Here is a 24439-nt window from a genome sequence, read left to right on the forward strand (position 1 = left end):
GCCCTGTGTGGAAAACTCGTGGAGCCGCAAGCTGGTGAAGAGGTGGTGGTCAAAAGAAGCTACATGCTGGAGACAGCTGGAAATGGAGGAATGAAGGAGAGACTCTGGTCACATTGTATATGGAAGGACTAAGCATGCCTCTGCACACCAAACCCACTGTCCCCTCAAAGACTTGGTCCAGCCCTCTTAGCGTTGCACTCCTGCCATACAATGCTGCCTCTGTTATTTTCAGTGACAGACAGTAGATAAAGAGTGTGCATTTAAAAGTACCATTTTAGCGCAACTCCCCTACACTTTTGCAGCCATTTGCCAGGAGGATGCATTGTCCTTAAGTGTGAGCGTAAGTCTTTACAGGATCAGGGCCAATGTTTGTATTGTATTGTACCTAAAGACCTTAGTAGGGATCGGAGCCTCTTAGTGCCAGGCGCTGTATAAACACCTGAGAAGACATGGTCCTTGCCCTAAAAGCTTACCTTGCAGAACTGATATTCTCTATTTCCTGTCAAGAGAATTTCTAAAAGTTAAAGCATGAGTTTTTTTGCTGCTGTTGAAATAATAAAGAAGCAGGCAGCACTTGCTGATCTTCTGTTCCTTGGGGGAAAATCATGGTATCTTCTTTAAAAACACTTGGGTGGGATAGAGGGGAGAGCCAGTTACCTTCCATCATCCCTCCACTTGTTTTTAGCAATTAATTATACAAAACGAGCCCTCTCATTACAGGTACTTGGCAGTAACTTTACTTGTCAGTATTTTCCTGTTGTTTTTCACAGCAAACCAAAGAGAGGGTGAAGCTGTTGATACAGCTGGCTGATGGCTTTTGTGAAAAAGGGCATGCCCATGCAGCAGAGATTAAAAAATGTGTCACAGCAGTGGACAAGAGGTACAGAGACTTCTCTCTGCGCATGGAGAAATATAGGACCTCTTTAGAAAAAGCCCTGGGGATTTCTTCTGATTCAAATAAATCGGTGAGTGAAATTTCTGCGTGAACTCTTAGGAGAATAAGCAAATGCTTTTACATAGCTCCTTGTAGCTGATCAGATTGGCCATTGTTTTTCCCCTTTCTCCTCCCTTAACCATTTTTCCTTTTCTCCTTAATACAGAGCAAAAGCCTGCAGCTGGATATAATCCCAGCGAGTGTTCCTGGGTCAGAGGTGAAACTGCGTGATGCTGCTCATGAGCTTAATGAAGAAAAGAGAAAATCTGCCCGCAGGAAAGAGTAATGCAGTCTTTACAGATATAAATATATAAATCACTGTTAGTGAAGCAACTGTCATATTTTTGACTTCAAGATTTAGAAAAACATTTTAAATAGGAATGTAGCAAAGGAGAGCTCTGTACTACCCAGAGTGTACCTTCCATAGCCTTGCACAGACTTATTCATTGCCTTATTCCAGTTTTGGTACTTCACTATCTGGGTTAGGGAGTGTTCAGAACCAAGCCTAAAATGAGGATCATTTAAAAAAAAAAAAAAGAATTGGTAGAAGTCCAGAAAAATTCACAAAAAATAAGTGGGTAAGGAAGGAAATAGTATCAATGAGGATAAAGTATTTATTTGCAAAATAAGACGGTTAAAATAATAATAAATAAGTAACACAACTCCATAAATGGAGAGTTTTTTCCTGCTCATGAATAGTAGCAGCTATTGCTCTTCATTTCTTATCAGTTGAATCGGATCCCCAGGCTTCTAATAGATCCTCTTTTCTCTCTCTGTTAATTGTCTTAAAATCCTTGCTTCGTTTTTTTTTTTTTTTTTTTTTTCAATTTTAACTTCGCTAGTGTTGGAAGCCCCTCCCCCAACAAAAAAGTCATTCTGATGCTAATTAAGCTAATTAAGCTCTTCTATGCTTTTCTTCTAATATTGGAAATAGAGTAAGTTCATTGCAATGGAGAGAGCATATTCTGATTAGTGGAAAAGCATTGTCCTGTGATCTAGCAGACTGCAATTTGATCTTTCATTCTTTTGTCATTTTTAAGGTTCATTATGGCTGAGCTAATTCAGACAGAAAAGGCTTACGTAAGAGACCTCCGGGAATGTATGGATGTAAGTGTATATTTTATGGGACAAGATTTCATTATGTATATCGTTTTGCTTCTGCATTTCTTTAGCAACCAAGTGTTGTTAGTTTATAATCACAGGGCCAAATTCTGTGCTTACTTATGCCTCCTGCTAACTTGCTAGTGTCAACATAATTGCACCAGGTGTCAGCGGATGAAGAATTTATCCTATGTGGGTTATTTTTGCTCATTTTCATTTACAGCACTTTATTGCTCTTTGCTCAATAGAAAACATTTTAATGGTCTCAGAACTGACTGTCCACTTCTGTTGGGTTTTTGGTCAGTTTGTTTTGTTTGTAGCAGAGATGAGCCTGTGTTAATTCTTTCATTGTGTTTATCACATGTTTCGGGACTGGCTGACTCTCTTTGAATAGAAATTCAGAGAGGTTCCATGGAAAAGTGCCCAGTAATTGTTAAACTCGAGCAAGTAATGCTCAGCAGTAGCTATTACACAAAATGAAAACTTCTGGAATCCAAACATGACCTTGGTATACTACCCTGAAGCACTGTTTGTTGTCAGGAATATTGCATATTTTAAAAGATTAAATCTCAAGGAGCATATTTGATTGTCACTTTCAAGCCTTGACATTTTTCAAGATGCACAGTGTGTAAAGCTCCGTACCCCAAAATCAATTATAAGTTGTACTTTCCTGTACTTCTCCCTGTGATAATGTTTACTTACAAATGTCAGGAACTGCTACTGTTTGGAAACTTGATTGCTTTTCATGTGCCTTTTTTCTTCTGGCCAGACGTATCTGTGGGAAATGACCAGTGGCGTTGAGGAGATCCCACCTGGTATTGTAAACAAAGAACACATTATCTTCGGAAACATGCAGGAAATCTATGAGTTCCATAATAAGTGAGTAACTTAGCTTCCATGTCCATGTTTACTAGTAAAGATTAAGTGATCACTTCAGGTATTTCCCAGTCAAAATATTATGTATATAAATGAATAAAGGATGTTTTGCCACAGCAGTAGCTAAAGGGTCTCCCTCATTGTCGAATTACCTGCTTCAGTGATTGCATTTTTCAGTAAATATCTATATAATTCCATTCTCTGGCCCAGATATGTCTTCTAATCTTGAATTTTTTAAGAAGCAATTTGAACTTTGTTCAAGTTCTAGACTGGTTGATTGCCTTGAAGAGATGGACACCACTGATTCTACTTAGCACAGGCAGTGGTTGTGTCAGGCTCATCATGGTCACCTGCCAGTGGGCTCATTTCTGACTTTTAGCAACCACTGCTAGTGGGAGGGGGTAGTTCAGTCTCTTTTTCTGTTGTTCCTTGGCCCTTCTGTGAAAATTGCCAAAAAGGGTTGACATTAGCACTGGTTACAAGGAGTTTGATACGGACACTGGTTCAGTATACCTTTTTTTTAACTCTTAATGATTCAGAAGCATTATGTTTAGCTAGTCTTACTCACATTTTATCTCCTATTGTTTGTTACATGCACTTACTGCATCTCATGTTAAGTTCGATTGAAATCTTTTTGAGTTACAGACCATGTAAGCCTGTGTGTTTGTCTGTTGCCTGGCTTACCATCATCCAGACCCTGATGGGTGCTTTTACATGCTGTTGTAATAGAAATATGTCTAGCAGAGCTACCATTTTGTATATTATCTGAGGGATTCACAACAGCTATATTCTCTAATGATCCACAAGGTACAATAGCAGTGTGCACTATGCCATATCAGTAGTGAAAAATCTCAGACTTAATCAAATTCATACTAGGAACTTAGATCAATAACAAATTATTTTGGCTGTGAAAGGGATAGTCTTGCAAAAAAAAAGCCACTTGTTGGTAACTTTGTATGCACCATGTCGCTGCCCTTAAATAATTTCATAAGTAATCTATTATGGGTATAGATAAGAGGTTTTTTCCCTTCATTAATTGGCTTTTTGGGGGAGGGGGAAAAGGCTTTTATTGCAGAGGCCAGCCTCCATCTCTTTTTCTATTTTTTACTGACATTTTAAAAAATAAACCATTCGTAGGGCTTAAGTGAGAGGACACCAGTTAGCCCCTTTCTGAAGAGAACAGCAACAGTTACTACAGTGAGTAGATAATACAGCAGTAAAAAAACTGAATACAACAGTATTTATCACCAACCATTTAAAATCTATGTTGTTTGAGATGTGATATTTATAGGCTCCTGGCACCCCAGATTCTCATCAATTCATAGTATCTTGATCCAGTTGTCAGACGATGCTGTTGGTATGAAGATCCTCTTACAATATATCTGCTCAAACTCTAAATCAATGTTAGCTGCCCTAATGAAAACATGCCATGTTTCTTTTAATGGTGTTCTGTTTTTCTCTACCCATAGCATATTCCTAAAGGAGCTGGAGAAATACGAACAGTTACCAGAAGATGTTGGGCACTGCTTCGTAACTTGGGTAATGAAATGATGGTTGGTGTTAGAAGTAACAAATGAAATCGAGAGCAGAAGGAGATGGAAGCTTTCGCTTTGTGTAGTCTTTTTCTTAATTAGTGGATTTGTACAAGTAATTTTTTTGCTCTTGAAGTAAACAAACTATTGACTTTAATTAAAAATGCCAACAAATGCAACAACATGGCTCCCACTGAAATCCGTTTCAGTTGCGTGCATACACCTGAGGGCAGAACGTAGCTCACTTAACTATAAATCGACTTTCTCATTCCTTTTTATTATTTTGATTGTAATATGTTTAGAGCCCTGCAAATCTATGGATATCCACTGACCATGTTTGTGGATTGTGAATTGGATGTGGATACAAATTTTGTATCCGCCCAGGGCTCTAATTATGTTGTGTATTTTCTCACAGTGCTGGGTTGAATTGGAAAAGAATCCCCAGTAGTTTGACTGGTTTCAGGCAGTGGAAATGCTCTTTCATAAGCTGTTTAAATTTGCATTTTGTTCTGCAGGCAGACAAGTTTCAAATGTATGTTACGTATTGTAAAAATAAGCCAGATTCTACCCAGCTGATATTGGAGCATGCAGGGGCATATTTTGATGTAAGTACCAGACTTTTTGTGCATATATTAAAAATATGGATGGGTTGTTTTTAATCATGCAGTTCTAATTACATTGGAATGCTTAAGAAATTGGACATCTACTAGTAACACCAGATAAACTCTCCATAATTAATAATCCTACAACATGATGTCAGTTAAATCTAAGAACTTTTATGTCTCCGGTGTCTAATATATAGTATTTTATTGCTATTTTAGTCCCCTAAAAATCAATTAAAATATAATTTTAAACAGTCGCTATCACCTATCAAAGGAATTGGAAACATAGTAACGGTTGAATGTCTGTTTTGAAATGCAAACAGATTTTAGCAATTAAAACTCAGATATAAAACTACAGTTTTAGAGACAGATGCTACGTATTCTAACAATGATGAATTTGGTTCAGTCTGATTGTTCAGTCTGAATCAAGACTAAAATCTTGGACTTGCAGCATGAAAATGTAAATTAACAGTAACCTGCTTTTATTTCTATTTAATGTATTGTTCAAAGCTGCTATAGTCATGGGGGAAAGGGTCTCCTGCCTTGTGGTTAGCATCTACAGTGGCCGTTTCCCCAATGGGTGTCGTTCACGCAACTCCACTGAGTGGATACAGTTCTCAGGGCAGCAGCTCCTCCTAGTGGATACAGGGTAGAGTGGGGTAGGGGAACCAGGTCCATCCCACTCCACCAAGTTCCAACCCAGGGCCCTGCGAGGCTGGTTCGGCGGCACACCTGTCGGCATCTGATGTCTGCCTCAAGTTGGCTTCGCTGGGTCACTTTCACCTTCTGAGTTTCCAGCCCTGCTTGCAGTTGCTGGGTGCTGTGGCTCCTCCACTTCCTGGCTCAGTGCAGGCTCAGCTCAGGTCCTCCTGCCTTCTTGGAATCATAGAATATCAGGGTTGGAAGAGACCTCAGGAGGTCATCTAGTCCAACCCCCTGCTCAAAGCAGAACCAACCCCAACTAAATCATCCCAGCCAGGGCTTTGTCAAGTCTGGCCTTAAAAACCTCTAAGGATGGAGATTCCACCACTTCCCGAGGTAACCCATTCCAGTGCTTCACCACCCCTCCTAGTGAAATAGTTTTTCCTAATATCCAATGTAGACCTCCCCCACTGCAACTTGAGACCATTGCTTCTTGTTCTGTCATCTGCCACCACTGAGAACTGCCTAGCTCCATCATCTTTGGAACCCCCCTTCAGGTAGTTGAAGGCTGCTATCAAATCCCTCCTCACTCTTCTCCTCTGCAGACTAAATAAGCCCAGTTCCCTCAGCCTCTCCTCATAAGTCATGTGCCCCGACCCCCTAATCATTTTCGTTGCCCTCCGCTGGACTCTCTCCAATTTGTCCACATCCTTTCTGTAGTGGGCAGCCCAAAACTGGACACAATACTCCAGATGTGGCCTCACCAGTGCAGAATAGAGGGGAATAATCACTTCCCTCGATCTGCTGACAGTGCTCCTACTAATGCAGCCAATATGCCGTTAGCCTCTTGGCAACAAGGGCACACTGTTGACTCATATCCAGCTGCTTATCCACTGTAATCCCCAGGTCCTCTTCTGCAGAACTGCCGCTTAGCCAGTCCATCCTCAGCCTGTAGCAGTGCATGGGATTCTTCCGTCCTAAGTGCAGGACTCTGCACTTGTCCTTGTTGAACCTCATCAGATTTCTTTTGGCCAAATCCTCCACTTTGTCTCGGTCATTCTGGCCCCTATCTCTACCCTCCAGCATACCTACCTCTCCCCCTAGCTAGGTGTCATCCATGAACTTGCTTAGGTGCAATCCATCCCATCATCCAGATCATTAAGAAGATGTTGAACAAAACTGGCCCCAGGTCCAACCCCTGGGGCACTCCGCTTGATACTGGCTGCCCACTAGACATTGAGCCGTTGATCACTACCCATTGAGCCCAACGATCTAGCAAGCTTTCTATCCACCTTACAATCAATTCATCCAGTCCATACCTTTTTTAACTTGCTGGCAAGAATACTGTGGGAGACCGTATCAAAAGTTTTGCTACAGTCAAGATATATCACGTCCACCGCTTTCCCCATATCCACAGAGCCAGTTATCTCATCATAGAAGGCAATCAGGTTGGTTCCTCTCCTCTAAGTGCTTCAAAATGGATGAGGACCTGCTCCATGACTTTTCCAGGGACTGAGGTGAGACTGACCGAGCTGTAGTTCCCTGGATTCTCCTTCTTCCCCTTTTTTTAAAGATGGGCATCATATTTGCCTTTTTCAAATCATCTGGGGGAGTTTTCAAAGATAATGGCTCTGCAATTACATCAGCCAACTCCCTCAGCACCATCGGATGCATTAGATCTGGGCCCATGGTCTTGTGCATGTCCAGCTTTTCTAAATAGTCCTTAACCTGTTCTTTCACCACTGATGGCTGCTCACCTCCTCCCCATACTGGGCTGCCCAGTGCAGCAGTCTGGGAGCTGACCTTGTCTGTGAAGACCAAGGCAAAAAAAAGCATTGAGTACTTCAGCTTTTTCCACATCATCTGTCACTAGGTTGCCTCCCTCATTCAGTAAGGGTCCCACACTTTCCCTGACCACCTTCTTGTTGCTAACGTAAGCAACTAACTCTTAGCCCAGAGCTGCACCTTAACCCCCTCCTGCCCAATGAGGGGTTTCTACAACCCATCACAGCTGCTAATCTAATTATGGCACAGCTTGCTTTTATACGGAAGTTCCTTACCAGGTATATATGATGTCCATTCGAGACAAGGGCAAAAAGGCCGCAACTGCTTCTGGACTTTCAGCACTGAACTTCATTGAGAACTCATAGTTGCCACATTAGAGGACTAAGATTTCCTTTCCAAATGTGCCCTTGGTTAAAGAGCGCATGTGTATTTAAACATCAATTATGGTGCTCCCTCCTAAGTATATACTCTGAGCCATCACTAGTGAAATGGATACTGGGAAGAACTGTTTGTGTTAAGAGGAGAAAAAAGGGGCTCGTGATTTAATCACCTCTAAAAAAAAAAAATCTTTACAGGTATGCCAAAGAACTTTCACTAATGCCACCAACAGTATGAAAGTTTTAAAGACCCATCACGTTGGACTTCCACATGCTGCATTTCTAATAGATGAAAATGAAGAGCTGTGTTGGGAGAGAAAACTAGTCAGAGATGACCAAATAATCCTATATAATGTGTAATTAGGCAACTAATTATGCGGGGAGAGATAGCTCAGTGGTTTGAGCATTGGCCTGCTAAACCCAGGGTTGTGAGTTCAATCCTTGAGGGGGCCACTTAGGGATCTGGGGAAGTACTTGGTCCTGCTAGTGAAGGCAGGGGGCTGGACTCGATGACTTTTCAAGGTCCCTTCAAGTTCTAGGATATCCTCACTAATTTTATTTATTTATTTATTTATTTATTTTATTTAACTAATATTGATGTAAAAAGTGTGTGTATACAAATGAATGCACACTTAGTACCTATATGCACACAACACTCATAGCTAAATATATATAGAAGCTAAGACTGTATTTTATATTATAGAGATGCTGTTTGCAACTGTATAAAACCTCAAACCTACAACTTCCTTAAAAAGCGCACTAGCTTATGCTTCTGAGTCTGTTCAAGAAATCAGCTTCAAACTAAAAACATACTTGACTTCATATTTAGTACACAACCTGTACCTCATGCCATGTGTGTGACTGCATTACAATCATAGTTTCACAACTCATGGATTCAGTAGATAATTTGCTACTTAAAAATGAGTACAACTACCCTGTGGGTGTGAATTGTATTAAAGTTTTGTGCCAAATTGACACAACCAATCAGTTAAACATTCAGTGTTTGAAGTTCTTAACTAGCCTACTTTTATAACTGTTCTAGTAGAATGGAAGAAAGTCCTCAATGTAAATCTCAGCTTTCCTCTTAAAAATCTGGCCTACTATTGCTGAGCTCTTTCCCTTTTGGTAAGTAGTCAGTAAATTACACGTCGTGCTCCCTCTGCTGGCCTTTTAGCAGCAGTTAATGAAACACGCTTCCCGGAGTTGGTTACACTTAAATTAGCAAACCACAGTGTGAAATCTGTTCCCAAATGGGCGTTGGCTATTGCCAGACAATATCATCACAGCCAAAAGCATTTCCCTGTTTACCCAAAGCAACTTAGGAAAAAATTATCAAAGTTAAAATACCTAAAAACTCAGTGTTTCAGATCCAGAGTCTTTGCTGTTCAGATGTAGGTCCTTTTTAAAAGCTTGATGACAGTTGGCCAGGAAGTTAAAAGAATTTTTATATAGAAGGGGGAGCAGATGGACTCAAAATATAATATGCTTTGATTTGAAAATCTTGCTATCCCATCCTTTTTTCTTTGCCCATTACAATGGAAAGGACAGGTACTGTATCAAATGTAACACTTGTAGCTGGCTAACCTACTATTGTTAATCCACATGACACTCAAATTTGTCATTGTTTAATACAGGAAATACAACAGCGACATGGATTGGCCAACTCCATCTCCTCTTACCTTATCAAACCTGTCCAGAGGATAACAAAATATCAGCTTCTCTTAAAGGTAGGTATCACTTCAAAGTTTTAGGATGTCTGATCCTGCAGTTCTCATACAGGCAAAAACCCCATCATAATCAATACGACTGTTACTTGCATAAGGCCTGATGCTGCAGGTTTTCAGTGAGCCTCAGGAACTGCAGTAACGTCTTCTGTAAGAAACTGCTTAAAAATGAAAAATTGTCCTAAATAAGCAATTTTTTATTCAGACACATGTAAATCAAATATGACACCTATATACTTGCCCTAGTTATCCTACTCTTAATTTTAAAAATACTCTTGGCTTTTCCAGTTAAAAAATGAGCAGCTAATGTCCATCCCAAGAGTTTTTGAATGATAATGTTGAAATTGCTTCTAGAATGAAGTCTCATAAGCCTCTAGCTGTATTAATATTTTAAATGGTTTAATATACTATTAAGAGTGTCTGGAAAACCACTGGGCTATGGATTTTTATGTAACACTGTATACAATTATCTAGACAATGACATTGCGAATACTAAAACACAAATAGACACCTATTACTACCACAAGATGGGGGTAAATTAGAGCTTACAATTAAGCAAAAGAAGCATTTGACAATGGACAGAGAACACTTTGGACTCCAGGGCAGTGCTTATGAGACTTGAGCAATGTACTATATTTGCAGTTTTAAATACTCTAGGGTATTCTGGGTTTTGTGTGCTTAACAAAATTAGATGTTAACTTTTTCTCTGTTTAGCTAAAATTGCACTTTGATTTGATTGCCAGCCTATGTACTGATTAGATATTCCTTATTATTCTTTTTAAATGTTTAATAGCTTGGCCATTTCAGGTCACAACAGGTGGAAACTAACATCTCATTTTATATTGAATGTGAAATCCTCCCTCTCCTCTGCCAGTGGAAAAAAATAATTAATAAATCCATAATCCTGTTAATTATTTAATTTACAATATTGATCTAAACAGATGTGTGTTTAGAAAGTGTCACTTGTTAGTTTCAAAACTTAATTTTAAATATAAACATTGCTAAAATTATGGATTAATACAAAAGTTGCGGGGCAGCCTGGTGCCTGAGTTGATTGGTGACATGCACTGACAAGGAAGCCGCCTAGTTTCATGACTCCAGTGAGTCACAAAGCAGTAACTTTGTGAGTAGAATATGCCTCACTACCCACAAGCAGCCACTTCATCCCCCTAGTGGCATTGACGTCCTCCATATTTCTGTTCAGTTACCTGTAGCTTAAAGGGTGTTGGTGCATTGTGGGATACTGTGAGAGGCTGGAGGGGGTCAAAAATGTGGACCAGCCCATATCCCCAGGAGAAGAAATAAAAATAAAAACAAATTGAAAGTTAGGACTAAATGACACTCTCCACTTACAGTTGTTTCTTAACTAGTGAGGGAATGCAGTGGCAGTGTTGCGAGCTGGGTCAGGCTTGAACTTAAGTTTGAGGACTGGTCTTCACTGGGGGAGATCGACGCTGCTGCAATCGATGCAGTGGGTGTCGATTTAGTGGGTCTAGTTAAGACCCACTAAATCAATGGCAGAGCACTCTCCGATTGACTCCGGCACTCCAGCTCCCCGAGAAGAGTAAGGGAAGTCGACCGGAGAAGAGTAAAGGAAGTCGACCTTGACTTCAGTTATGTTATTCACGTAGCTGGAGTAGCATAACCTAGATTGACTTACCCCGGTAGTGAAGACAAACCCTGAGTTAGAGTCCAACCTAGGGCTATTGCTCTTTGAAGCCAGATTTGATGGTGCCAAAAGTGCCAAGCTTTTCTCATGAAATTTCAGCCTAAAGTAGCAGAGTCCAAAGAACAACTGGACACTGTCTTTCATCTGGACTGGTCAGAGTGCCTAGATTAGCTGTTTTCATGAGATTTTGCCTGTATCTGGACCAGAATTTGAAAATAGGCTCCTTTCACTTTTGGAAGCGACCAGTACCAAATACACAGAAGTGGGTGTAGATGCAGAGTTCCTAATCCAACCCCCTTCCCTGTGCCTGAAATCAGACTGGGTTGTAAATCAAGGCTGTGGCATACATTTTGGCCTGTCTCCGGACTTCATGATGTGGGATGATGTGCTGAAGGAAGGCTGGAAAACATTAGGGCTGACCATTTTAAGGAAAGTGTCCAACTGAGGACATTATGTTTATTTTGTGTTTCCGATTATTCATGCATTATCTCCTGCTGTTCATTTGTCTTACCTCCGCACCACTCCCTATACAGTTTATTTAAATTGTGCCTCTCCCCTGCCATTTCATTCTATTCCGCTGTGCAGACATCAGCAAAGTGAAGCATCCTGATTATATGCTTCAGAGAGCAGTCTTCTAATACACTGTTGTTTGCTGCCACCTGCACAGTGAAGTAAGGGATTAAAACAACATTTTAAATAGGGAAAAAAAGGCAAAGGAAGGAGACTTGGCAGATGTGAAAGAGCATAAATAAAAGCAACTAGGAAGAGTAGAGAGAGCCAACAAATTAGAGGCAGTTGAAATTTCACATGGAAAGGTCACTCCCCCAGATTCTGGCAAGTTGCTTTAATTTGTCTCTTTCAGAACCTATGCCCAAAAAGTTCTTGAAGTATCTTCTGCTTTTAGTGCTAAAGCCACGTAACTCTGAAGTCTGTTTTTACTCTAGTTCCTTGCATTTCTTGTGTTGACAGTTTTTTTAAAAAATGATGTAGCAAAAATAGGCTAAGAATGAGCGATAAGACAGTTTTATTTTTTGAAGGGAAAAGAAGTTCTAGAAACATGCTGTAGCGAATGTGGATCCTGGCTTGGATACCTGACGAGGCATATATGCCTCTTCAGCTAAGGAAAGATGGGTTTTATACCTGTGTTGTTTAGAGGCTGCTGCAGTGTGGCACAAGAATGTCTGACACTAAGACAGTACTTGATTCTAAGGCAGGAATGTGGACCCAGGCACTTTCATGCTAAAGTCAGGTGGGAGTCCCCAGGGGCACCAGGATATATACCGTTAAATCAGAATGCAGGATTGTGGCCCTAGTTTCTAGTGCTTAAGCACATCTCTTCGACCAGTACGTCATGTACACATATATATTCAAGCAAACCTATAACTTTTGGAAGATTTGCAAGTGTATACTAACCTTTTAGTAAACGTTGGACATTAAAAATTTAATCACTTTTTCAAAAGCTTCTTTGTTTAACACACTCATTTTTAAAACTGATTAATATTTGGATCAGCTTCCTTTAAAACGTATGGATGGTTAACAAATCAAATAGAATCTCTTGCTACCCCTTCAGGGCCTGATCTTGCGAAGCATAGAGTATGCTACACTGCCACTTGCAGTCTGAGAGGAGCTGAAGGGCACCTGGCAGGACGAGGCCTTTGATCACCAGAGCAAATGCTACTTTTTTGTTTCATTGTATTGTAGAAATAGATGTTATGCTAATAGTGGCCTGTTGATCTTCTGCAGGAGCTGCTCACCTGCTGTGAAGAAGGTAAAGGCGAGATTAAAGATGGTCTGGAGGTGATGCTTAGTGTGCCAAAGCGAGCCAATGATGCCATGCACCTCAGCATGCTGGAAGGTAGAACTAAAACTTGCTACTGTACACTTGTGTAATAAGTTCTGTAACTTCACATTAAAATATTCTCTGAAGTCAAAGAGATCTGAGGGAAAAGTGGAAATTTGTTTAGAGTTGCTTTCACTTTCTAAAGACATTGATATGCTTTCATCTTTTTGGCATGGAGTTATTTGGATGATTTCTTTTTATAAAACAATAAGGCAGCAGATGACAAAAATTATAGTAATATATCTGATTAAAAAAAGGATGTTCTAACATCTCGACATACAGCTATTTACAGCTTACTTATAGTTGAAACATTTGATTCAGTTCTATTCTAAGGGAACGCACCTTGAGCTAAATAACCTCAGCTGCATTTCTCATCCAGTGTCATAACTTTTTTTGTCTGAAGAAAGTTCAAAAAAGTATGTAAATCCACCAGAGGTGGTTCTGGTCTATGTATCAAGTAATAATCTCCAGGAAGGTCGTTGCTTTCACATCTGTATGCTGTCTGTTCCATAACTGACTTCCGGTTCAAAAACAGTACATCTTTTGGCAGCTTAAAAAAAAAAAAGGCAACATAAACCAATTTAATCTTAGACATAGCCAGAAAAGCACAATCTTGTACATGCAGAATATAGCAGGCATTTAATTTTGGATTCAATTGCTTACATATGCTTATAATTAACATTTGACCCAAAACCATTTCATAGTCTGTACATGATCATGTATTGCATAAAAAGATCCCCCATATACTTGATAACTTTGATGGAAAATCTGTTTCATAAAGCAACCCATCACAAATAGAGCTAAAAGCATGACCACAGCAGATTTAAGTTGAATATAAAGGATTTGTCACAGATGTTTTGGCTAATATTTACATTTTCTTTGAAACTATTGTGACTGCAGGGTTGGGCCCTGTGACAGGAAACTGAAAACACTTCAGATGGGATTTCCAAAATCTCCTGAGTGACTTAGATTAGAGCACACCATGCACTGACTTTCAGTAAGACATGTGCTCCTAAGTGTCACTTTTGAAAATCCCCCACTACTCTATATTCTTATGGAACTACTAATGTGAATGAAAGTTTGCAGGATCAGTCCCAAAGTCCCATGCAGTGTGAGCTTGAATGCTGAATGTTCATCCTTTACCATTAAGAGTATCTAGACTGACTCTACAGAATATTCTATTTCTTTCACAAAGGATATGTGCATAGTTGAGTCGTTCCCTGGTTGATGAATCTAGTGAGTGAACACGTTTCCTTTTGTCTCAAGAGACTCCTAAATGAACATCCTAATCCAACTTCTCTAAGATACTCTCTACTATTCTACTCTCTACGTATGTCTCTATGTAAATTGTTTTATACTGTCATGGTGGTCGAGGCCCCATTTATCTGCAGCTTTGTTACATAATGTTTTACACTTAAACATAGATTAAATGTAAATTCACCCTTAAATGATGGCGAGGCAACTTTACTACCACTTTTGCTGTGACCTGTGAGAGATTTCTGAGGTCTGTATTCTTTCTATAGCAGTTACTGAACTTCTTTTATTAAGAAAAGAAAAGATGCCATTGGTCTAGACTGAGAAGTGCACTGGTTAAATTGTGCTTGCCAATTTATAGTGGGTAAAAGTAAATTAGTTTAGAAGGAAACTGGTGTTTGAAGGCCAGAAGTCTTTCTTCAAATTACATTCCTCTCTTTTGAAAGAGAGATGAGCCTGATGGTGCTCATAGTAAGTACCCTGAAATCTGAGGAGGTGTGGATCCCAACTAGAATATGCAGCTCAGGTCCATCTGTTCCCTAGAATTATAGTTAGAATAAATCTAGTTGGGCTTTTGGGGAAAGAATATGCAAATTTGTATTCGCTAATTTAAAACGGACACCTGTTGTCCTGGCTTTCTGTCACATGAGGTTAAAGTCTCATTTGGCTTTAGATGAGTCCAAACCTTCACAAGACAAAATAGTTTGTCAGACTTCAGACTAAGGTGGCAGAACCCTTGTAAGAAAAGTTTAATTTCATTATAGGGGATGTACATGAGAAGCTGATTTTGGAGACACGTCATTTGGAGCCAGAATCTTACCAGAACAGTTCACAAGACTTTTCAGCTGTTGAATCAAAACATAAACTTGAGTTATGATTTGGTTTTGAACTGTAAAGCATACCCTAAACCAACTGGGATCGGAATAGCGACTCCTGGAACCCTCTCTGTTAAAAATACTAAATATATTTGAAAACGGAGGGGTGAGGGAATGATTTGGCATGGTATGTTTTTAGTGTTCTCACTTTTACTTTTCAGCTTCACATTGTCTATCTTTGCCTTTTTGCAGGGTTTGATGAGAATATTGAATCTCAGGGAGAGCTCATCCTTCAGGAATCCTTCCAAGTTTGGGACCCCAAAACTTTAATCCGAAAGGGTCGTGAGAGGCATCTCTTCCTCTTTGAGATGTCCTTGGTCTTCAGTAAAGAGGTGAAGGACTCAAGTGGGAGGAGCAAATACATATACAAGAGCAAACTGTTTGTAAGTATGAGAAAACAACAGAAGATTGTTGTGTCCAAACAAATTAGAGTTCTTCTCCAAATGTAACCAAAAGTTATAAGCAGGTGTATTCAAATGACTTAAACATGACTTTGAAACATATATGAAACTTTAGCTTTCAGCATGCGCCCCCCCCAAAAAAATGCTTGAATTTGATAGTGTTGGATCATTGACCTTTTAAGGTAAGCAGTTAGGCTTACTATCTTGCCGTGCTTCTGTGAAGAGGTGTGTTGAAATGTTGAAGTTATTAGTCCTCATGAAACCTGTGGAGGTGACAGTGAATTTTAGGTTAGTTCAGTCCATAACAGTTTTGTATGTATCCATTGTACAGGTGATTGTTATGTATGATGCATTTTTATAAGACTAAATGAGTTTTTAAAAAAAGGATTTGCCTGGCACAGAATTATTCGAAGTAGTATTTATAACTGCTAACCATTGCAATTACATTAGCACCCAGATCTCCTGATCAGCTCTACAAAGATAAAAGAAGAGTCTACCTCTCCTGAAGCGCTTGCAGTGGGCTTTGTAGAACACACAACTCTGTAGTAACAGCTTCAGTGCATGTTCTGTTCTTACAGGGCCTATTGAACCCTGCCTGCAAACAAATATTTTATTGGCTCCAGATAGTTCTGTTTATGGTCTATTGGAAAGATGTAAACATAAATCACTGTTTTAATGTCTAAAAATGCCCTTATCATATGCTTTGGCCAGATTTATAAAGGTTACAAAACTGAGCCTGGGATTTTTAAACGGAACATAAGGTAGATAAGTAACTCAAGGTATGTCTATACCCAGCCGCTAGTTCGGCGGCTGGCAATTGAACTTCTGGGTTCGACTTATCGCGTCTTGTCTGGACGTGATAAGTCGAACCCGGAAGTGCTCGCTGTCGACTGCGGTACTCCAGCTCGGCGAGAGGAGTACTGCGGAGTCGACGGGGGAGCCTGCCTGCCGCGTGTGGACCGAGGTAAGTTCGAACTAAGGTACTTCGAACTTCAGCTACGTTATTCACGTAGCTGAAGTTGCGTACCTTAGTTCGATTTGGGGGTTTAGTGTAGACCAAGCCTCACTTTCTTTGGCAACCCTAGTCTAAATCAATAATGGAGACCATGGTTCAAAAAGTAAGAAGTATTCTTTCAGTTCCTACCCTATCTACGCCACACTCCTATCAGCCCCACTCACCTATTAATCCTTCCCTCTGGAAAAGACTTGGAGAATAACTACAACATGTCCTAAACATCAGCTTTGAAGTGAGGCTGGTAACAAATGCCCTCATTGAGCACAGCCTACTTTGTTGCCCACGGGAAGCTGACACCGGGAAATCATAAGTTTGAGCACCTCAGGTGATCTCAGCTGCTAAGGCTTTATCTGGGAGTAAGAGCCACATGTAGGACAAGTACTAAAAAATAAACTCTGTCTCTTGCAAGGTTGTCATTTCAGTTCCCAGCTTCTATTAGTAGCTTTCAGAGCCAGAGTGGTTGCTGGGAAAACACTGTGAAAGCTGCTTCCTTACACGTACCAAAAACTGTCACTGTGCCTCAGTTGTGACCTACCAAAAACAAAAAAACTCACCCCTGCTATCCTTGTCTTCAGAACATCCTGAGGGCACAGCCTGCCAGTCATCGCAATCTGTAGGACCTCTATTGAGACAACCAAACTCTTTCTTTTGTGATCTAAACTGTGGTTTGATTTGAAGTTTTTAGGGATGAGAAGCTGGTGTATTAACCCATTGAACCACATAAAGTCAACTTCTGACCCATCTAAATGTCAGTAATGAAATGTTAGGAAACAAAATGGGATTCGTCATTAGTGCTAACGTCTAAAACAATCCCAGAGCTCTGCTTCCTGCCCAGTGTTGGTGTTCTCATGTTGCTCTGTGCCGAGTAAAGAGCGTAAGCTGGAGTCCGTGTTGCTGTACAGCAGTCCTGCCCAATATCGGATATAGAACGCATCAAGTAAATTAAAAAAAAAAAAAAAAATTCAAGATCTAACTGGAGGAACAGATTGAAAATGTAATAAGAGTTTGGAGTCAGAGAACAGGGTTGTATGATAGAGCTCCAAGTCCTACAACAACTTCTGCTTGTTTTGATCTTAAAAGCCATACATATAAATAGTGTTCTGTCAGCTTCCCTGTGAAATGTCAGCACTTTCTGTGTGAAATTAACTATCTTGTACATGTCAAAGAAACAGATGTGTTAAGAGTTTATACCTGGACGCATGGGTGCAGCTGCCAGATTTTTCACACTTGCTAGGAATAGACAGTGTATTGCAGAGGCGGGCAAACTTTTTGGCCTGAGGGCCGCATCGGGTTTCGTAAATTGTATGGAGGACCGGTTGGGGAGGGGGTCGTGGCCAGCCCCCACCTTCTATCTGCCCCCCCCCCAACTCCTGCCCCGTCCAACCCCCTGTTTCCTGACGGCCCTTCTGGGACCCTGCTCCACCCACATACTCCCGCTCTCTGTCCCCTGACTGCCTCCGGACTCCCACCGCCCCATCCAGCCCCTCCTCTCATTCCTAACGGCACCCCCGGGACCCCTGCCCCATCCAACCACCCCTTCTCCCTGTCTCCTGCCTGCCCCTGGAACCCCTGCCCCTGACTGCCCCCTGCCGCCCCATCCAACCCCCCATCCTTCCTACTGCCCCCCCCAGAACCCCTGTCCTGGAGCACCAGTGGCTGGCGGCACTACAGCCACGCTTCCCGGCTCAAGCCAGGCCACGCCGCCGCCACCACACAGCACAGAGACCAGGTCAGGTCGGGCTCTGCAGCTGCGCTGGCCCAGAAGCTCACAGCCCCACCGCCCAGAGCATTGCGCTGGTGGCAGAGCGAGCAAGTTGAGGCTGCGGGGGTGGGGAGACAGCAGGGGAGGGGCCTGGGGCTAGCCTCCCAAGCCAGGAGCTCAGGGGACGGGCAGGACGGTCCCACGGGCCGGATGTGGCCCGCGGGCCGTAGTTTTCCCACCCCTGGTGTATTGTCTTCCTGCTGTGCAATCCCACATCATAACCCATTTGGCCTTTGCCATTATTAACCTATGAGAGGGAAACATTTCTGTGTGCTTATGGAAATGTTAATCTTAAAGGCAGAACTAGGATTAGGGTTTATGGAAAATTTTCTGTTTACATTGGTTTTGTCAAAAACCTCAGTGTTCTGTGGAAAACTTTTCACACCGTGTTTCCTTTCCATGGAAAATGTTGAATTTTCATAGAAAAATAAAAAAAATTTCTACTGAAAGCTGATTATTTTCTATTTCCAATATTTAGACAGAAAGTTGATATTTTCCCTGGAAATTTTTGACAAAAATCTTTTTTTGTTTTTGTTGTAATTTTCCATGGCGGCATTTTCTAACCAGATCTAATGAGGATATCATCAAGATAATACTCTGGGGATTAAGTTGAAGAAAGAGAGCAAACCCACTACCCTCACCCCCGAGTAATACAAAAGTACATTGCTTGTCTCAAAATCAGAGGATTGATTACTTAATTACTACATGTAACTCAACAAAAAGTGAAATTAAAGGAATGCCACCACCTGAAAAACATGCAACTGTTTTTTATCCAGTATTGTGACAAGTAATAACTGAATTACTGTCAAACAATTGAAAGGGGTTGGAGGAAAAAAATATATTTTCCTTTTGTTTGTTTCACATGGTACACCTTACAGCACTTTGTGAATAAGCAGTTTCTTGGAGTAGATGGAGGAGAGACATTAATTTAAAAATATAGAAAAATGTGATTTGTAAATTTATAAAAAATGGCAGGACTTGGAAGCAAGTGCAGTACCTGAAACTACAGTCCTTCTAAATTATTTTTTAAAACTTGACTAGAATTCAAGTTGTTGTCTTAATAACTAAAACTTATACTTAGAACTTGCTGCTGAATATAAATTATTCCATTTCTTGTCTTAGTTTGAGACAAGCAGTGGACTTCTGTATTACTAGGGTTTATAGTTCTTTTCTTCAAATAGTCTATTTCATGTTTATATTTCTGACAGTACCCTGTATAAATTATCTGATTTCTTTCTAATATTTCTATCCTCTGAGCAGTAGATGAGGATGGGGCTTTTCAACACCAATGTCCCTATGGCACCCAGAGGATTGCTTTTCCAAGTATCACTTATACTAATGACACGTTTCAGAGTAGCAGCCGTGTTAGTCTGTATCCGCAAAAAGAACAGGAGTACTTGTGGCACCATAGAGACTAACAAATTTGTTAGTCTCTATGGTGCCACAAGTACTCCTGTTCTTTTTACTTATACTAATGACTTTTTAAAGTTCACTTAAAAATACTTTTCTGATATTTTTTAATTGTGATGTTACTTGTTAATATACCCTTCGGTGTTTGCACTGTACAGCATGTTGGCACATGCAAAGATTGTTCCTAGATCAATGAAATATATTTTACACTTTGTTTGAAATAAAAGTGCTTTACAAACATTAAACACCCTTATGAGGTAAATAAGACCAAGTTTACAGATGTGAATGACAAAGCAGTGAGTCTAACTGATTTGACCAAGGCCACAAAAGCAAGTAGTGTTGAAATGCTACTAGAAAAAAATAGTGCCTCCCATGCTCTGGCTATCCAGTGTACGCTACAGTCATTGTGTATATGCTAATAGTGGTGTGTGTGTGTGTGTGTGTGTGTGTGTGTGTGTGTAGGAAGATAGTTTCCATTATGCATGTAACAATTTACTTTGTTACTTACACTTAAGTCATAACCCTACATAACAATTCTGAACCCTCACCTTTGACATTTAAAGAGTCAGGCATCTTGCAATTTGATTTGTATTTCCTAATTTATTTGCTAGTCCGCTTGGATTAAATCTTTTTTTGTATTGCTAAAGGAGAAACTAATTGACATTTTAGATCATACTCCAATTGGAAAGAAAAAACATGTTATTGGATGTTCAGTGAACAGGAACTGAGGGGTTGGGGCGGCATCGCCTCATGTATCCAGGGAGGGGCCACAGCCATGAGGCATGAATGCCACCCCTCTACAGAAACTGCTAGGCAAAAATCTCCGGCTCCGGTGTGCACGCACACCTACTTGGAATACACATCTGCATCACATCTTGAAGAACCACAGTTACTTGGAAATGAACTTGGCGGTTACTTACTGTAAGTAACCTCCAAGGTCATGCAATTTCTGAATCACTTCCATTATTGCAGAGGGAAGGAAACACATTAGAAGTGATTTCTTAGGTAGAAAAGAGATTAGAATTTTAAACATAAAGAAAAAACTTCCTCTTGTTAATCCATGATTTCCAGGCAAGAATATTATCCCTTACCTGCTGTAATAATTGCCATTATCTCTAACTGAAATAAGTGAGGACAGCAGCTGCTTGACTTCTAGCCTGAGAAACTGACACTTTGAATAGAGTAATGAGGATTTGGGTGAAAAATCAGAACATTGAATTTCTGACATGTTATTTGGTGGTGTAACCACATATTTATTACGTTGTATACCAATGTTGGAAGCAGTTTGCTGAAAATTGTTTTATTTCTAAGCAAAAAAGCCAACAGATGGGGTTCTCAAAAATGCCAAAGTGGAGAGGAACTTTTGAATGCGCAGAGTGACTTAGGAGTATATGTTCAGCTTAGTGGAATAGTTGTCTTTCTGTGGATACTGTGCAAAAATTATCATAGAGTCCTAACCAATTTTTCTCACTTCCAGACTTCAGAGCTGGGTGTCACAGAGCACGTAGAAGGAGATCCTTGCAAATTTGCACTGTGGGTAGGAAGGACACCAACTTCTGACAACAAAATTGTGCTTAAGGTAATTTTTCAGGGAGGCATTTATGCTTCCTATATCAGTTGTTTGATTGTAGATCTTTATACATTACTGTTTAAAACAAACAAAAAATAACCTCTGTGAAATGGATTGCCTATGGATGGACAACCTCTTGTGCCAAGTAAACTTACCTTAACCTTAATTAGGGGTGGTGTATATTAAATCTTAATGGTCCTTTAGATACTGGGAGAGTCTGTGCAGCCCACCAAGGAATAAGCAATCTTGTTCTCTCCTGTAAATTTGAGAGGAGTGGAAAGCTGTTTAATTTGTTTACTTTGCTTTCCTCTTGGGATTTAAATCCTCTTGCTTGAGATTTTAAGCCAGCCGCTAACTGATGGAGTCAGGAAGAAATAAACCCATGGACAGGCTATTCCATAACTATCAGTTATAGGGTTTGTTGTGCCTTGTATCTGTTACTGCTTGCTGATGGACAGTGTGCTCTACTAGATAGATAACTAATCCAATCTAATGTAGCAATTCCCATGTTTGGGTAATATTATCCTAACTAGGCTAATCTTGTGCACGATGAGCAATGTGGAAGACGTGACTCCTACTGTAGCCTGCTAGTAAAGGAAAGATGTGAAATGCTGTGAAAGAAGTGTTAAACGATGTTTAAGCCTGATCTGCCTAAAGCCGAGTAGTGTTGTGTGTGAATGGGTGAACGCTGGGGAAAGCAGCCTCTATTATTTATCCTGCATCTCTGAGAGGTGCCAGTACTACAAGAGAACTGAGCAACATTTCAGAGGGGGAATAGCGAAGAGGACTTCAGCAGATAGCAGAGCTGTAAGTGCTAGTCATAATGCCCAGGTTCCATGAGACGTGTCCTCCCACCAGACAGAAGTCTGATAAACATGAGCAGGAGTCATTGTGATAGTGCTGAAGACCATTCTTGGATTAAACCAGAGACAGAGGTGCTATGACAAGCCTTTTGAGAACCGGGCTGTGAGCTCTAAACTGAAAGAACAGCCTGTAAATTGTGAATCTAGGGAGCATCAGAAAGCAAGGCCTGCAGCAGAGTGAGTCTCTAGGCAACCTAATGAACACAGCTGGCCTGTAGTAAGCTGCCTGATTGGCTACACAACCTGATTGGTGGGAAGAGTCAGCAGACTGTCTCTTAAGCCCAGCATCAGCAGTTTAGCGGCTGCTCAAAACATTTGTCCACAGCTGCGATAGACTGTGCCTGCTTGTTCCCAGCCCTGCTCCTGCCTTGGCCCCAGCCTTGCCCTTGCCTTGCCTCACTCCAGGTAACCTGGTCTTACCCACAGCTCCGATTCCTCATTTTGGACTCCACATGCCAGAGCCATGGGTCAGAGCTGGCCTTTGACTCTGGTTCTGACTCTGGGCTCCAATTCCTGGCGTCTGATTTCTGCTCTAACCACTGGGCATGACTACCACTGTCCCAGTCACATGACAGTTTGAGTAACCCCAACCCCAACAATAAGAGAACTAGAGCTGATACGGTGAACATGGATTCTACAAAGGCCAATATCTCTCTGACAGAGATACCTGGGAGCCCTTCAGATTTTGCAAACCCAGGTTGCCTCCCTGCAAGTGCAAAATATGGTTCTGCAAGCTCATGCCATGCTGCCATCAGCTGTGATCCCTGCTCCCTGCAAGCCCAAGCTTCCCCTCACCTGGCAAGTTCAACGGTGATTGCAACAAATTTCCTGGGTTCTTATATCACTGTTGGCTCCTGTTTCAACTACATCCACAGTTGTACCCCACTCATCAAGCCCGAGAGGGATTGATATCAGCCTCCTTACTGGGAAGGCCCTGTCTCGGGCGTCTCCACTCCTGGAAGAATCAAGCCCATTCTAGGGCTGTTTGAAGACTTTATTTGAGCTATGGCAGAGGTCTTTGATGACCCGAGTCATGAGTATGTGGCCGAAGCCGCACTTCAGGGATTGTGGCAGGGATGCCAGGTTGTTGCTAAATATACAACGGAGTTCCAACACTTGGTAGTAGACACCGAGTGGAACAAGGCACCACCACCAACTCTGGCTGAGTTGGGGCCTGAGATCAGACTCTGTTGACTGGACGGTAATCTTTCACGTTACACAAAATAGAAATATTCATACGGGTAGGAAAAATACTCTTTTGGAGAGTGGGGGTGGGAATAGCTAACGATCAGAATATTGGGTAAATTTGGCCCTGAGAGGTCTCAAATCCAGGAGTGGGACAAAGTAGCAGATAGTAGCACTGTATAAAGTAATACAGTAACTCCTCACTTAGCGTCGTCCCGGTTAACGTTGTTTTGTTGCTATGTCGCTGCTCTATTAGAGAACATGCTCGTTAAAAGTTGCACAATGCTCCCTTGTAACGATGTTTGACAGCCACTTGCTTGTCCACTGCTTGCAGGAAGAGCAGCCCGTTGGAGCTAGCTGGTGGGGGCTTGGAACCAGGGTGGCCCGGCAGCCTCTCTGTCAGCTCCCAGGTCCCCTAAGTTCTCTGTGCGGCAGCCGCCCAGCAGGCTATCAATTGCTGGCAGTTCAGGTGTCCCTCCCCCCACTGCCATGTGCTGTCCCTGCCCTCTGCCTTGGAGCTGCTCCCCGGAGCCTCCTGCTTGCTGTGCGGAAGAGGGAAGGGAGATGGTGCTAATGTCAGGGTGTTTCCCTCCCGCTGCTCCTGACCCCCCCGCTCCTGTACCCCATCTCCACAGAGTTGGGGGCGGGGGCACAACAGGGCTCAGGACGTAGGGAGCTCGCTGCCAGCAGCTGCTGTCTCAACCTGCTCATCTACTTAAAAAGGCAATGTACTTAGAGTGGGGTCAGTGTACTTAAAGGGGCAATGTGCATCTCTCTGTCTCTGTCTGTCTGTCTCTCTCTCTCTCTCTCTCACACACACACACACACACACACACACACACACACACACACACACACACACCACTTTAGAAAGTGGAGGGAATGGTGCACTCCAATGGGATACCGTGGGTTCAACATCACGTTCAGTTTCTGCGGGGGATGTTTGCAGCTACTGCCATGTGTCTGTTGTGTCTCCTCCCTCCATTTGTGGTGTGTGAGGCTACATTAACAACAATGCCTTA

The 24439-nt window shown here is 41.5% G+C and overlaps 1 protein-coding gene across 1 annotated transcript in view; it reads left to right on the forward strand.

The window, feature by feature from the left end:
* TRIO (trio Rho guanine nucleotide exchange factor) overlaps window positions 1-24439 on the forward strand; it is a 431915-nt gene that overhangs the window by 290567 nt on the left and 116909 nt on the right. The window contains 10 exon segments of the mRNA XM_008164380.4: window positions 771-965; window positions 1101-1216; window positions 1975-2041; window positions 2805-2914; window positions 4381-4450; window positions 4959-5048; window positions 9484-9576; window positions 12986-13097; window positions 15404-15594; window positions 21277-21378. Of these exon segments, the coding sequence (XP_008162602.2) occupies window positions 771-965; window positions 1101-1216; window positions 1975-2041; window positions 2805-2914; window positions 4381-4450; window positions 4959-5048; window positions 9484-9576; window positions 12986-13097; window positions 15404-15594; window positions 21277-21378 (1146 nt within the window).

The sequence above is a fragment of the Chrysemys picta genome, chromosome 2, assembly GCF_011386835.1.
Source record: "Chrysemys picta bellii isolate R12L10 chromosome 2, ASM1138683v2, whole genome shotgun sequence".
Lineage (NCBI taxonomy): Eukaryota > Metazoa > Chordata > Testudines > Emydidae > Chrysemys > Chrysemys picta.